The sequence below is a fragment of the Ips typographus genome, linkage group LG13, assembly GCF_016097725.1.
Source record: "Ips typographus isolate SLU linkage group LG13, UJ_Ityp_2.0, whole genome shotgun sequence".
NCBI classification, from domain to species: domain Eukaryota; kingdom Metazoa; phylum Arthropoda; class Insecta; order Coleoptera; family Curculionidae; genus Ips; species Ips typographus.
In genome coordinates, this window is record NC_138434.1 from 7,517,516 (window position 1) to 7,534,678 (window position 17,163).

General features: G+C 29.7%; 1 protein-coding gene across 17 annotated transcripts in view; it reads right to left on the reverse strand.

Moving 5' to 3' along the window:
- The window catches only part of Mical (Molecule interacting with CasL), a 159,038-nt gene that overhangs the window by 51,081 nt on the left and 90,794 nt on the right, over positions 1-17,163 (reverse strand). For 11 of the 17 annotated variants that reach the window (XR_014180326.1, XR_014180325.1, XR_014180329.1 and 8 more), the window contains exons 18-21: positions 13,733-14,044; positions 9,335-9,538; positions 2,931-3,173; positions 582-738 (exon numbers count right to left, since the gene is read on the reverse strand). Coding sequence is in view for 10 of the 17 variants with exons in the window: in XM_081991835.1 (XP_081847961.1) it covers positions 582-738; positions 2,931-3,173; positions 9,335-9,538; positions 13,733-14,044 (916 nt within the window). In the remaining 7 variants the exon portion in view is untranslated. The remainder of the gene's footprint in view (positions 1-581; positions 739-2,930; positions 3,174-9,334; positions 9,539-13,732; positions 14,045-17,163) is intronic. The other 6 variants (XM_081991842.1, XM_081991841.1, XM_081991840.1 and 3 more) reach the window with 2 other exon arrangements.

The following is a 17,163-nucleotide window of genomic DNA, read 5'->3' on the forward strand; positions in this document are numbered from 1 at the left end:
TTTTCAAGTAAATTTTCAATAATTTGACGTCAATTTGCAGATTTTAAGTTAATTTGCATGAATTTGAAGTCAATGGGAAATATTTAAGTTAATTTTCAAGAATTTGACGTTAATTTCCAATTTTCAAGTCAATTTGCATGAATTTGAAGTCAATGTGAAATATTTAAGTTAATTTTCAAGTCAATTTGCATGAATTTGAAGTCAAAGTGCCATTTTCAAGTAAATTTTCAATAATTTGACGTCAATTTGTAGATTTTAAGTAAATTTTAATGAATTTGACGCCATTTTCCGGTTTTCAAGTCAATTTGATTGAATTTGAAGTCAATTTGAAAAATTTAAGTTAATTTTCAAGAATTTGACGTCAATTTCCAGTCAAGTTATTTTTCATAAATTTGATGTCAATTTTCCCTTTTCAAATCAATTTTCATAAATTTGAAGTTTTCAAGTCAATTTTCACGAATATTTACTACTCTTTTCATTCACAAATTGACTTTCGAATTCAAAAATTGACCTGCAAAGCAGAAATTTGACTAAAAAGTAAATTTTCAAGCTAAAAACGCGAAAATTGACTCGATTTTTACCGATTTTTCCAATTGCTCTCATCAAATCTTTCGGTTTCCTTTCGGTCGGTTGTCGGTTGCTCCATTTGTCCTCCAAACTTCTGATTTTTGATGCGATGTCCTCTTCGGCGTTCGTATTGGTCGGCGGCTTTAAACCGCTCAATTTCGCGTCGTAATCCTAACAAAAACACGAAAAAAAACGATGTTTAACGAAAAAAAAAAAACGTTGAAAAACAGTCAAATTACGACAAAAACAGTCAAACTTCAAGTCATGCAAGTCAATTATTAAATTTGAAACCAATTCAGTCAATAACTCGCTTATTTGACATTTTAACGAAAAACATGTCATTTGATAATTTGTAGGGGACGCTGCGAGCTACAAAATCGGTCATTTGACATTTTGACGTATCTGTCAAAATAACAGATGTAGCGACTGTCAAAGTAACGGGAGTGCGTGTATGACAGAATCTTGCTCGTTGACAGCTTCCGCGTGCGATAACTCGCTTATTTGACATTTTAACGGAAAACATGTCACGTGACAATTTATAGAGAACGCTGCGAGTTACAATATCGGCCTTGTGACATTTTGACGTATCTGTCAAAATAACAGAATTAACGGCTGTCAAAGTGACGAAAATGCGTATTTACTTAATTCAATCTCTTGTCATCTGAGTACAAATTAAGAATTTTTGGATCAGAATGGGCTCAGAAAGACATTTTCTAATCTAACCTAAGTTTCTGATGTTATTTTCTGAGTTTGTTAGCCATTGGATTCTGTAAAATCCAAGTTGGCGGCCCAAAATGTCAAAAATTTGACATTACACTCATTTTTTGGTAATTGGGGGTTGGGGAATCCATTACAACTGTCAGTTTTCTGTTAACTGTCATTAAATGACAGAAAATCCAAGATGGTGGCCCAAAACGTAAAAAACTGACATTATATGGGGGTTGGGGAATTAATTACAACTGTCAGATTGACGTTAGCTGTCATTGGATGGGAGAAGATCCAAGATGGCGGCCCAAAACGTCAAAAAAACGACATTATACTCATTTTGTGGTAATTTGGGGTCGGGGAATTCAATGCAACTGTCAGATTGACGTTAACTGTCATTGGATGACAGTAAATCCAAGATAGCGGCCCGAAACGTCAAAAACTGACAATATACTAATTTTCAGGTAGTTTGGGGTCGGGGAATCCAATTCAACTGTCAATTTGACGTTAACTGTCCCTGGATGACAGTAAATCCAAAATGGCTGCCAAAAAGTGACATTACACTCTTTTTCGACTAATTTGGGGTCAGGGAATCCAATTCAACTGTCAGTTTGACGTTAACTGTCATTGGATGACAGTAATTCCAAGATGGCCGCCCAAAATATCAGAAAGTGACATTATACTCTTTTCCGACGAATTTAAGGACGGGGAATTCAATGCAACAGTCAAATTGACGTTAACTGTCATTGAATGACAGAAAATCCAAGATGGCCGCATAAAACGTCAAAAAGTAACATTATATACATTTTCGTCTAATTTGGGGTCGGGGAATTCAATGCAACTGTCAGTTTGACATTAACTGTCATTGGATGACAGTAAATCCAAGATGGCCGCCCAAAATATCAGAAAGTGACATTATACTCTTTTCCGACGAATTTAAGGACGGGGAATTCAATGCAACAGTCAAATTGACGTTAACTGTCATTAAATGACAGAAAATCCAAGATGGCCGCATAAAACGTCAAAAAGTAACATTATATACATTTTCGACTAATTTGGGGTCGGGGAATCCAATCCCACTGTCAGATTGACGTTAACTGTCATTGGATGACAGTAAATCCAAGATGGCCGCCCAAAATATCAGAAAGTGACATTATACTCTTTTCCGACGAATTTAAGGACGGGGAATTCAATGCAACAGTCAAATTGACGTTAACTGTCATTGAATGACAGAAAATCCAAGATGGCCGCATAAAACGTCAAAAAGTAACATTATATACATTTTCGACTAATTTGGGGTCGGGGAATCCAATCCCACTGTCAGATTGACGTTAACTGTCATTGGATGACAGTAAATCCAAGATGGCCGCCCAAAATATCAGAAAGTGACATTATACTCTTTTCCGACGAATTTAAGGACGGGGAATTCAATGCAACAGTCAAATTGACGTTAACTGTCATTGAATGACAGAAAATCCAAGATGGCCGCATAACACGTCAAAAAGTAACATTATATACATTTTCGTCTAATTTGGGGTCGGGGAATTCAATGCAACTGTCAGATTGACGTTCAAAACTGTCAAAAAAACACGAAAAACAAGCAAAAAAACGAAATCAGTGTTAGTGACGGGCAAACACAACAAACAGCGCCATCTTACTGGGACGTAAGTAAACTGTTTCTCCAGCACTTTGACGCGATCCTCGAATTTCGGCGCAGTTTGCCGATACAAAAAAATCGAATAATCCTCGAACGGTTCCGATTCGTCCGATTTTCGATTCGTTTGCAACATTTGCATGCTTTTCACGAATTGTTCCGTTTGCCTTCGACGTTGCTGCTTTCGTTTCTCTTGTCGATCTTGACGATTCGTCGAGATCTCCTCGAGCGTTCGCTGTCGTTCCTCCTAAAAATTCATCCGAAAACATCGCTCCGTTACGTTGCGGCAACGTAACAAACCGAAAACGACCTTTGTTACATAAAAATAACGTTGCCGCAATGTAATCAACCTAAAACAACTGTGCTTGCATAAATGTAACGTTACCGCAACGTTACCAAACCAAAACGACCTTTGTTACATAAATGTAACGTTGCCGCAATGTAATCAACAAAAACGACCTGTTACATAAAAGTAACGTTACCGCAACGTTACCAAACCAAAACGACCTTTGTTACATAAATGTAACGTTGCCGCAATGTAATCAACAAAAACGACCTGTTACATAAAAGTAACGTTGCCGCAACGTTACCAAACCAAAACGACCTTTGTTACATAAATGTAACGTTGCCGCAATGTAATCAACCTAAAACAACTGTGCTTGCATAAATGTAACGCCGTAATTTTTGAAATGTACGTCGGTTTGCAACGTTGCCCCAACGTAACTGCAATATAACACGATTTTTGAATGTTTTTGCCTGCTAATGGCCTTACATAAAAACAACATTTTTGAAACGCAACAATAACCTTTAAATTTACCTTTACCGTAACTAATTCGGTTTTCCAACAGTGTTACATAAATGTAACGTTGCCACAATGGAACAAACCAAAAACAACCGTGGTCGCATAAGTGTAACGTTGTCGTAACTTTATGTTGTTATTTTTTAAATGCACGTCGGTTTGCAACAATGCCCCAACGTAACTGCAATGTAACACGATTTTTGAACAAATCCGTTTTTCGAACAGTGTTACGTAATCGCAAATTTAGTAACATGATTTCAACGGTACCCAACAAAACATTGTTACGCTGTTACATTAGGAAAACGCTGTCTCAATAAATAGTGTTACATTAACAACTATAATAAAACGTAACTAATATTCTGTGGTAAAGTGTTACATTGCGGTTACGTCGCGGTAACGTTGCAAACCGACATATCACTAAAATTGCAAAAATTACGGAAACGTTACATTTATGTAACACGTCGACTACGTGCACGTTGCAATGCGACAACGTTACACTAATGTAACAAATGTCGTTTCTGTTTATACCTGACAAAATAACCGAGTTATGGGCTGTCAAAGTGACAGTAGTATAAATCGGGATGTTCTAGTGCATTCGAGTAAATTTCGGGCAATAACTCGGTCACGTGACATTTCTCGTAAAAACATGACATTTGACAGTTTGTAGAGAACACGGTGAACTACAATCTGACAAAAAAATCAACTCGATACCTGTCAAAATAACCGAGTTATTGACTGTCAAAGTGACGGTAGTACAAATCGTGTCGTTCTAGTGGATTCAGGCAAATTTCGTGCAATCACCCGGTCAGGTGACATTTTTCGTACAAACATGACATTTGACAGTTTGTAGAGAACACTCTAAGCTACAATCCGTCAAAAAAATTAATTCGATACCTGTCAAAATGATCGAGCTACGGGCTATCAAAGTGACAGTAGTCATCACTCTCGAGTAGCGAAGTTGTCAAATAGTCGGGGTATTTTCAGTTAAAGTGTCAAGAGTAAAAAATGCAGTCAAATACAATCTAAAGCTTGACGGTTACGTTGCGGCAACGTTACATTTATGTAACGCTGTTACAAAACTGGCCAAATTACATTGTGACATCGTAGTTACGTTGCGAAAGAGAGAGAGAGCAAGAATAAACAAAAGACAGTCTTAATATTATACAGGGTGGATTTATTGAGTCCAAAATTGGTCTAGAAACGACGTAATGGCGGGTTTCTCGCGGTACTGTTCGGGATTGACGTAAACGTCAAAAGTGAGCAGTAAAATGCCGACAAAGAGCGTCTCCATCAACGGCAAAAACCAACGGGAGTAAATCTGGAAAAAAGGACGGACGAGATTGGACGTGGTAGTGAGGAGAGAGAGAGAGAAGGAATATGAATATACAGGGTGGGTTAAAAAGAAAGCGCGCGCCCGGAAATACTTGCGTATGTTAGTCGTTGGATTTGGCCTAAAATGCCTCAAATTTGCCTAAAATGTCTTAAATAAGCCTAACATGTCCTAAATGAGCTTAAAATGCATTGAATAAGCATAAAATACTGAAAATTAGCCTAAAGTCTTAGATAAGCCTAAAAGGCCTCAAATTAGCCTAAAATGCCATAAATGAACCTAAATTGTCGTAAATGATCTTAGAATGCTTCAAATTATCCTAAAATGCTTTAAATAAGCCTAACATGTCCTAAATGAGCTTAAAATGCATTGAATAAGCCTAAAATGCCATAAATGAACCTAAATTGTCGTAAATGATCTTAAAATGCTGAAAATTAGCTTAAAATGTCTTAAATAAGCCTCAAATAACCTAAAATGCCTTAAATAAATCTAAATTATCCTAAAAGAGCCTAGAATGCTTTAAATAAGCCTAAACTGCCTTGATTTAGCCTAAAGAGTCTCAAATTAGCCTAAAATGCTATAAATGAACCTAAATTGTCGTAAATGATCTTAAAATGCTGAAAATTAGCCTAAAATGTCTTAAAAGAGCTTAAAATGCTTTGAATAAGCCTAAAATAGCCCAAAATGCCTTAAATGAACCTAAATTGTCCTAAATGAACTTAGAATACTTCAAATTATCCTAAAATGACTTAAATGAAGCTAAAATGACCTAAATTAGCCTAAAATACTTTAAATTAGCTTAACATGTCCTAAATGAGCTTAAAAATGCCTTGAATAAGCCTAAAATGCTTTAAATGAGGGGAAAATGTCCTAAATTAGCCTAAAATGCCTTAAAGGAGCCTAAATTGTCCTCAAAGAGCTTTGAATGCTTCAAATTATCCTAAAATTCTTTAAATAAGCCTAACATGTCCTAAAAGAGCTTAAAATGCATTGAATAAGCCTAAAATACTGAAAATTAGCCTAAAGTGTCTTAGATAAGCCTAAAAAGCCTCAAATTAGCCTAAAATGCCATAAATGAACCTAAATTGTCGTAAATGATCTTAAAATGCTGAAAATTAGCCTAAAATGTCTTAAATAAGCCTAACATGTCTTAAAAGAGCTTAAAATGCTTTGAATAAGCCTAAAATGTCCTAAAATAGCCCAAAATGCCTTAAATGAACCTAAATTGTCCTAAATGAACTTAGAATACTTCAAATTATCCTAAAATGACTTAAATGAAGCTAAAATGACCTAAATTAGCCTAAAATATTTTAAATTAGCTTAACATGTCCTAAATGAGCTTAAAAATGCCTTGAATAAGCCTAAAATGCTTTAAATGAGGGTAAAATGTCCTAAATTAGCCTAAAATGCCTTAAAGGAGCCTAAATTGTCCTCAAAGAGCTTAGAATGCTTCAAATTATCCTAAAATGCTTTAAATAAGCCTAACATGTCCTAAATGAGCTTAAAATGCATTGAATAAGCCTAAAATGCCATAAATGAACCTAAATTGTCGTAAATGATCTTAAAATGCTGAAAATTAGCCTAAAATGTCTTAAATAAGCCTCAAATAACCTAAAATGCCTTAAATGAACCTAAATTATCCTAAAAGAGCCTAGAATGCTTTAAATAAGCCTAAACTGCTTTGATTTAGCCTAAAATGCTGAAAATTAGCATAAAATGTCTTAGATAAGCCTAAAAAGCCTCAAATTAGCCTAAAATGCCATAAATGAACCTAAATTGTCGTAAATGATCTTAAAATGCTGAAAATTAGCCTAAAATGTCTTAAAAGAGCTTAAAATGCTTTGAATAAGCCTAAAATAGCCCAAAATGCCTTAAATGAACCTAAATTGTCCTAAATGAACTTAGAATACTTCAAATTATCCTAAAATGACTTAAATGAAGCTAAAATGACCTAAATTAGCCTAAAATACTTTAAATTAGCTTAACATGTCCTAAATGAGCTTAAAAATGCCTTTAATAAGCCTAAAATGCTTTAAATGAGGGGAAAATGTCCTAAATTAGCCTAAAATGCCTTAAAGGAGCCTAAATTGTTCTCAAAGAGCTTAGAATGCTTCAAATTATCCTAAAATGCTTTAAATAAGCCTAACATGTCCTAAATGAGCTTAAAATGCATTGAATAAGCCTAAAATGCCATAAATGAATCTAAATTGTCGTAAATGATCTTAAAATGCTGAAAATTAGCCTAAAATGTCTTAAATAAGCCTCAAATAACCTAAAATGCCTTAAATAAACCTAAATTATCCTAAAAGAGCCTAGAATGCTTTAAATAAGCCTAAACTGCTTTGATTTAGCCTAAAATGCTGAAAATTAGCATAAAATGTCTTAGATAAGCCTAAAAAGCCTCAAATTAGCCTAAAATGCCATAAATGAACCTAAATTGTCGTAAATGATCTTAAAATGCTGAAAACTAGCCTAAAATGTCTTAAAAGAGCTTAAAATGCTTTGAATAAGCCTAAAATAGCCCAAAATGCCTTAAATGAACCTAAATTGTCCTAAATGAACTTAGAATACTTCAAATTATCCTAAAATGACTTAAATGAAGCTAAAATGACCTAAATTAGCCTAAAATACTTTAAATTAGCTTAACATGCTCTAAATGAGCTTAAAAATGCCTTGAATAAGCCTAAAATGCTTTAAATGAGGAGATAATGTCCTAAATTAGCCTAAAATGCCTTAAAGGAGCCTAAATTGTTCTCAAAGAGCTTAGAATGCTTCAAATTATCCTAAAATGCTTTAAATAAGCCTAACATGTCCTAAATGAGCTTAAAATGCATTGAATAAGCCTAAAATGCCATAAATGAATCTAAATTGTCGTAAATGATCTTAAAATGCTGAAAATTAGCCTAAAATGTCCTAAATAAGCCTAACATGTCTTAAAAGAGCTTAAAATGCTTTGAATAAGCCTAAAATAGCCCAAAATGCCTTAAATGAACCTAAATTGTCCTAAATGAACTTAGAATACTTCAAATTATCCTAAAATGACTTAAATGAAGCTAAAATGACCTAAATTAGCCTAAAATACTTTAAATTAGCTTAACATGCTCTAAATGAGCTTAAAAATGCCTTGAATAAGCCTAAAATGCTTTAAATGAGGAGATAATGTCCTAAATTAGCCTAAAATGCCTTAAAGGAGCCTAAATTGTTCTCAAAGAGCTTAGAATGCTTCAAATTATCCTAAAATGCTTTAAATAAGCCTAACATGTCCTAAATGAGCTTAAAATGCATTGAATAAGCCTAAAATGCCATAAATGAATCTAAATTGTCGTAAATGATCTTAAAATGCTGAAAATTAGCCTAAAATGTCCTAAATAAGCCTAACATGTCTTAAAAGAGCTTAAAATGCTTTGAATAAGCCTAAAATGTCCTAAAATAGCCCAAAATGCCTTAAATGAACCTAAATTGTCCGAAATGAACTTAGAATACTTCAAATTATCCTAAACTGACTTATACGAAGTTAAAATGACCTAAATTAGCCTAAAATACTTTAAATTAGCTTAACATGTCCTAAATGAGCTTAAAAATGCCTTAAATAAGCCTAAAATGCTTTAAATGAGGGTAAAATGTCCTAAATTAGCCTAAAATGTCTTAAAGGAGCCTAAATTGTCCTCAAAGAGCTTAGAATGCTTCAAATTATCCTAAAATGCCTTAAATAAGCCTAACATGTCCTAAATGAGCTTAAAATGCATTGAATAAGCCTAAAATGCCATAAATGAATCTAAATTGTCGTAAATGATCTTAAAATGCTGAAAATTAGCATAAAATGTCTTAAATAAGCCTAAAATGCCTCAAATCAGTGTAAAATGCCTTAAAAAAGCCTAATATGTCTTAGAAGAGCTTAAAATGCCTTGAATAAGCCTAAAATACTGAAAATTAACGTAAATTTAATTTAATTTTCGCAAAATTGTCAAAACTATGTCAAAAAGCTTAAATTAGCCTAAAATGCACTAATTTCAGCTAAATTGTTGAAAATTAGCCTAAAATGCTGAAAATGGACCTAAAATTGTTAAAATTATCTCGAAAAGCCTAAAATACTTCAAATTAACCTAAAATTTCTTAAATAAGCCTAAAATGCAGAAAATTTACTTAAAATTGTGAAAACCATGTCGAAAAGCCTAAAATGTCTTAAACAAGCCTGACATAGTGTGATTGAAAGTAAAATAGCGCGCATTTGCCAAATTGTGCAGTATTTCCGTGCGGGCGCTTATGAAAATGCACTCACCACGCTCGGACCGGCGATTCGTTCGAAAGTGCGTCGTTTTCGTTGTTTCCGATCGAGACTGGACGGCGCTTTTTGAACGTTGGCAACGTCGGCAACGTTACGTTTGTGTCTGCTCGACGGACGCGACGTTTGATTGTTCGCTTGCGACGACGTTTTGATCGTTTTGAACGAAAACTCGCTACGTTTCTGGCTTTCCGGCAATTCCTGCAAACAAAAAATTAATTGATAAAAAAAATTTAAAAAAATGAATAGAAAAAAAAATAATTACAAATTTCAAACAAGTATAAAAAGCAATTATTGAAACAATTAAAAAAAATAAAATACAATAAAAGTAAAAGTAAAAAAAGTACAAAAAAAATTAAATTATTGGAAAGAATAGCCTAAAAAAAAAACAAATTAATAAAATATACATATATTTTTTTTAAATGATAAAGCCTGGAAACATTAAAAAAAATTAAAAAAAAAAAAACAAAAAAAAATTACAAATTTGAAACAAGTAAAAAAGTGATTATTAAAACAATTCAAACGTACAAAAAAATTAGGATACTCAGAAATATATAAAAACACAAATAAAAGTGAAAAAAATAAAAATACTAGAAAAAATAGCCTAAAAAACGAATTAATAAAAAAAATATACATAAAAATAAATTTAAATTTTACTAAAATTAAAACACATAAAAAAAGAAAAAAAATATATTTATTTATTTATTTTTATTTCATTTTATGTCCGTTGAGTAAATTTTTTCAGATTCTGATTTTTACTTGCATTTGTTAATTAATTTCCAATTTTTAAAAAATATCAATTTATCAAGAAAATTTAATTAATAAATAAATTTTAAAAAATATACAAACAAATAAAAAAAAACAAATTACAAACTTAAAACCAGTATAAAAAATAATTGTTGAAACAGTTAAAAAAAAAACAAAAAAAAAATATAAAACATTAAGAAAAGTGAAAAGAAATTAATAAAACCCCAAGTTATTTTGACAGTTACGTCAAAATGTCACATGAGCAATTTTGTAGCTCGCAATGTCCTCTACAAATTGTCACATGACATGTTTTTAGTTCAAATGTCAAATAAGGGAGTTATTGACTCAATTTGTTTCAAATTCAAAAATTGACTTGAACTGCACTACTTAAAATTTGACTGTTAAGTCGATAATAATTTAAATAATTTTTCAGTAAAATTACTGAAATTTTTGAATTTAAAGGCCAATTTGCGATTGAAAAGGAGTCAAACTTTGTAAAAGTGGTAAATTGATTTAAAAACTGAAAATTGACCCCAAATTCATAAATATTGACTTAAAAATTGCAAATTGATGTCAAATTTATGAAAATTTACTTGAAAACTAAAAATCGACATCAAATACATAGAAATTAACTTGAAAATTTCAATTCAAACTTAAATTCATAAAAATTGACTTAAAAACTGGAAATTGATGTCAAATTCATGAAAATTGACTTAAAAACTGCAAATTGACCTCAAATTGACGAAAATTGCCTTTAATAATGCAAATTGACCTCAAATTCATAGAAATTTACCAAAAAATCTGAACATGACTTTAAATTAATGAAAATTGACATAAAATTTACTCAAAATCAGCAAATTGACTTCAAATTCATGAAAATTGACTTGAAAACTGCTATTTGATATCAAATTCTGTACTTATTTATAATTAAGTCAATTTTTGAATTAACAAGAGCAAAAAAAGTCAAAAATTACTTGAAAAAAAGTTAAAAATTGACCAAAAATTTAAATTAAAAAAAAAAATTATTAAATTAATTTTTGTAATTTTTAATAAAATAACAAAAAAAAAACAATTTTTTTTTTAAATTAGCATTTATACTTTTCAATTTCAAGTTTGTCATTTTTATATATATTTTTTTTTGTATTACTTTTTCCCTTTTCTATTAATTTTTTCAGTATTTTTTTTAGGTGATTTTGAATTTTTTGAACTTACATTGATTTTTTTTATTAATTTGTTTTTAGGCTATTTTCTCCAATATTGTTATTTTCTTTTCACTTTTGTTAATGTTTTATACTTTTTTGTTTTTTTTGTACTTTTTACACTTTTCACACACTTGTTTTTGTATTTTATTTTTTTAACATTTTTTGATTTTTAGTATTTTTTGAAACAATTAAAAAAAATAAAATACAATAAAAGTAAAAGTAAAAAAAGTACAAAAAAAATTAAATTATTGGAAAGAATAGCCTAAAAAAAAACCAAATTAATAAAATATACATATATTTTTTTTAAATGATAAAGCCTGGAAACATTAAAAAAAATTAAAAAAAAAAACAAAAAAAAATTACAAATTTGAAACAAGTAAAAAAGTGATTATTAAAACAATTCAAACGTACAAAAAAATTAGGATACTCAGAAATATATAAAAACACAAATAAAAGTGAAAAAAATAAAAATACTAGAAAAAATAGCCTAAAAAACAAATTAATAAAAAAATATACATAAAAATAAATTTAAATTTTACTAAAATTAAAATCCATAAAAAAAGAAAAAAATATATTTATTTATTTATTTTGATTTCATTTTATGTCCGTTGAGTCAATTTTTTCAGATTCTGATTTTTACTTGCATTTGTTAATTAATTTCCAATTTTCCAATCAAGAAAATTTAATTAATAAATAAATTTTAAAAAATATACAAACAAATAAAAAAAAACAAATTACAAACTTAAAACCAGTATAAAAAATAATTGTTGAAACAGTTAATAAAACAAAAAAAAAATATATAAAACATTAAGAAAAGTGAAAAAAAAATTAATAAAACCCCAAGTTATTTTGACAGTTACGTCAAAATGTCACATGAGCAATTTTGTAGCTCGCAATGTCCTCTACCAATTGTCACATGACATGTTTTTAGTTCAAATGTCAAATAAAGGAGCTATCGCACGCGGAAGCCTTCAACGAGCAAGACTGTCAAATACGCATTTCCAGCACTTTGACAGTCGCTAACTTTGTTCTTTTGACAGTTACGTCAAAATGTCACATGACCAATTTTGTAGCTCGAAATGTCGTTTACAAATTGTCACATGACATATTTTTAGTTCAAATGTCAAATAAGGGAGTTATTGACTCAATTTGTTTCAAATTCAAAAATTGACTTGAACTACACTACTTGAAATTTGACTGTTAAGTTTGAAAATTGACATAAAATTTCTGAAATTTTTGAATTTAAAGGTCAATTTGCGATTGAAAAGGAGTCAAACTTTGTAAAAGTGGTAAATTGATTTAAAAACTGAAAATTGACCCCAAATTCATAAATATTGACTTAAAAATTGCAAATTGATGTCAAATTTATGAAAATTGACTTGAAAACTAAAAATCGACATCAAATACATAGAAATTAACTTGAAAATTTCAATTCAAACTTAAATTCATAAAAATTGACTTAAAAACTGGAAATTGATGTCAAATTCATGAAAATTGACTTAAAAACTGCAAATTGACCTCAAATTGACGAAAATTGCCTTTAATAATGCAAATTGACCTCAAATTCATAGAAATTTACCAAAAAATCTGAACATGACTTTAAATTAATGAAAATTGAAAATTGACATCAAATTTACTCAAAATTAGCAAATTGACTTCAAATTCATGAAAATTGACTTGAAAACTGCTATTTGATATCAAATTCTGTACTTATTTATAATTAAGTCAATTTTTGAATTAACAAGAGCAAAAAAAGTCAAAAATTACTTGAAAAAAAGTTAAAAATTGACCAAAAATTTAAATAAAAAAAAAAAATTATTAAATTAATTTTTGTAATTTTTAATAAAATAACAAAAAAAAACAAATTTTTTTTTAAATTAGCATTTATACTTTTCAATTTCAAGTTTGTCATTTTCATATATATTTTTTTTGTATTACTTTTTCCCTTTTCTATTAATTTTTTTCAGTATTTTTTTTAGGTAATTTCTTTAAATTTTTTGAACTTACATTGATTTTTTTTATTAATTTGTTTTTTAGGTTATTTTCTCCAATATTGTTATTTTCTTTTCACTTTTGTTAATGTTTTATACTTTTTTGTTTTTTTTTGTACTTTTTACACTTTTCACACACTTGTTTTTGTATTTTATTTTTTTAACATTTTTTGATCTTTAGTATTTTTTTATTAATTCGTTTTTTTAGCAGTGTTAAAATTTTTGTAACAAAATAACCAAAAAATAAAAAAAATTAAAACTGTTTTTTTTTTAAGTCAAAATTGACTTGATAATCAAAACATCACAAATTTCAAGACTGTCAAATCAATTTTGACTAAAATGTGACTCGAAAAGTAAATTTTCAAAAAATACGTATTTTTTTCGAAAATTTTGCAATTTTACACGTTTGACAGTTAGAAAAGGTGGGGAGAGGGAAGGAGAGGAGGGAAACGTACGGATTCTTCCCCCTCCACGATAACGGAGAAATTGGCGGGAGGGGCGGACACCGATTTCATCAAATTGAATTTGGAAAGCGGTTTTTTCGTTGCGCATGCGCCTGCGCCGACATTTCCTTGCTGTTTCAGCGCCTTCACCAATTCGGCCAGTTCCTCGTTCGACGACGACTGACAGCGGAACTCGGCTTCGGCGCAATTGATGACGTCAGTGCGTTGCTCGACCTTGACGCCGGCGTATTCGGCGCCGCGCGTCGTCGCGTTCAAACTGCGCGTGATCGACGTCAAATCGGATGAAACGTCCCACGTGACACCCTAACAAACGAGAAACAAAACGTAAAGAAAAAACCGGGAAAATAACAAACGAAAAAAAAAACGGAACGAAGAAGAAGCAAACAAAGAAAACAAAAAGAGAAAATAAATATTGAGAAGACAAAAGAGAAAAAATAAACAAAAAAGAGGAAAGAGAAGAAGCCAATGAAGAAGAGAAAAAAAAAATAAGGAAAAACAAAAACGTAAAAAAAAAACAAAGACAAAATGGAAAGAAGACGAAGAAAATGGACAATACCAAAAAAGAAAAAAAAAAGAAACAAAACAAAGACTGAAAATAAAAAGAAAGAGAAGAAAAACAAAAAAGACGAAAGAGAAGAAGACAATGAAGAATAAAAAAACGAAAAAATAAGGAAAAACAAAATCGCAATAAACCAGAAAATAATAAAAAGAAAAAGGAAAGAAGACGAAGGAGAAGAAGACAACAAAAAACAAAACAAAATATAGAAAAGACGAAAGAGAAGAAAAAAAAAACGAAGAAAACGGGTAACACAAAAAATGAACAATAAAAAAAATCAAAATAAAAAAAAAAAACGAAACGAAGACTGAAATAAAAGAAAAAAACGAAAAGAAGTGGAAAAAGAATAAATAAACGAAAAAGACAAAGGAGAACAAGAAAAAGAATAATTAAAAGGAAAAAACAAAAACAGAAACGTAGAAGACAAAAGTGAAGAAAAAAATTGAAAAGACGAAAGAGAAAAAGGAAAACACCAAAAAAAATCAAAATGAACAGAAAAAACGTTGAAGAAGACAAAAGAGAAAAAGAAAACAAAAAAGACGAAGGAGATAGGAGAAAAATAGGAAGAAGCCAACAAAGAAAAAAAAAAACAAAAATAAGAACGGAAAGAAGAAGACGAAAGAGACAAAAAAAGACGAAGAAAACAAACAATACAAAAAAATTAGCAATAATCAAAATAAAAAGAAGAAGAAAGGAAATGAGAAGAAGACAAAATAGAAAACAAAGATAAGAATAATAATAATAATTTATTTATTTAGCATAACAGCTATCCAATAAACAACTTAAAAAGTATACAGATAAAAAGCGTAAAGACAAAAATGAAGAAAAGAACAAAAACATGAAACAAACAAAGAAAAGAAACCAGAAGAAAACAGACGAATGAGAAAAAACAAAACAAAAATTGGAGAGAGGAAGAATGAAATCAGGAAGAAAAGGAAAAAGAAGAAACGAAAAAGAAGAGCAAAACAAAGCAGACAAAAAAGCAAAAAAAGGGAAAATAAAGAACAAAAAAGAGGAAAGAGAAGAAGCCAATGAAGAAGAGAAAAAAAAACGAAAAAATAAGGAAAAACAAAAACGTCAAAAAAACAAAGAGAAAATGGAAAGAAGACGAAGTAGAAGACAAAAAAAAAATAAAACAAATATTGAAAAGAAGACGAAAGAGAAAAATAAAAAAGACGAAGAAAACGGACAATACCAAAAAAGAAACAAAACAAAGACTGAAAATAAAAAGAAAGAGAAGAAGAACAAAAAAGACGAAAGAGAAGAAGACAATGAAGAATAAAAAAACGAAAAAATAAGGAAAAACAAAATTGCAATAAACCAGAAAATAATAAAAAGAAAAAGGAAAGAAGACGAAGGAGAAGAAGACAACAAAAAACAAAACAAAATATAGAAAAGACGAAAGAGAAGAAAAAAAAAAACGAAGAAAACGGGCAACACAAAAAATGAACAATAAAAAAATCAAAATAAAAAAAAAACGAAACGAAGACTGAAATAAAAGAAAAAAAACGAGAAGAAGTGGAAAAAGAATAAATAAACGAAAAAGACAAAGGAGAAGAAGAAAAAGAATAATTAAAAGGAAAAAACAAAAACAGAAACGTAGAAGACAAAAGTGAAGAAAAAAAATTGAAAAGACGAAAGAGAAAAAGGAAAACACCAAAAAAAATCAAAATGAAAAATTAAAAGAAAAAACGTTGAAGAAGACAAGAAAAAGAAAACGAAAAAGACGAAGAAAACAAACAATACAAAAAAATTAGCAATAATCAAAATAAAAAGAAGAAGAAAGGAAATGAGAAGAAGACAAAATAGAAAACAAAGATAAGAATAATAATAATAATTTATTTATTTAGCATAACAGCTATCCAATAAACAACTTAAAAAGTATACAGATAAAAAACGTAAAGACAAAAATAAAGAAAAGAACAAAAAAAAACAGAGACACGTGGAAGAAGGCAAAAGAAAAGAACAAAAACATGAAACAAACAAAGAAAAGAAACCAGAAGAAAACAGACGAATGAGAAAAAACAAAACAAAAATTGGAGAGAGGAAGAATGAAAACAGGAAGAAAAGGAAAAAGAAGAAACGAAAAAGAGGAGCAAAACAAAGCAGACAAAAAAGCAAAAAAAGGAAAAATAAAGAACAAAAAAGAGGAAAGAGAAGAAGCCAATGAAGAAGAGAAAAAAAAAGAAAAAATAAGGAAAAACAAAAACGTCAAAAAAACAAAGAGAAAATGGAAAGAAGACGAAGTAGAAGACAAAAAAAAAATAAAACAAATATTGAAAAGAAGACGAAAGAGCGCGAAAGAGAAAAATAAAAAAGACGAAGAAAACGGACAATACCAAAAAAGAAACAAAACAAAGACTGAAAATAAAAAGAAAGAGAAGAAGAACAAAAAAGACGAAAGAGAAGAAGACAATGAAGAATAAAAAAACGAAAAAATAAGGAAAAACAAAATCGCAATAAACAAGAAAATAATAAAAAGAAAAAGGAAAGAAGACGAAGGAGAAGAAGACAACAAAAAACAAAACAAAATATAGAAAAGACGAAAGAGAAAAAAAAAACGAAGAAAACGGGCAACACAAAAAATGAACAATAAAAAAATCGAAATAAAAAAAAAACGAAACGAAGACTGAAATAAAAGAAAAAAACGAGAAGTGGAAAAAGAATAAATAAAAGGAAAAAACAAAAACAGAAACGTAGAAGACAAAAGTGAAGAAAAAAATTGAAAAGACGAAAGAGAAAAAGGAAAACACCAAAAAAAATCAAAATGAAAAATTAAAAGAAAAAACAGAAAAAACGTTGAAGAAGACAAAAGAGAAAAAGAAAACAAAAAAGACGAAGGAGATAGGAGAAAAATAGGAAGAAG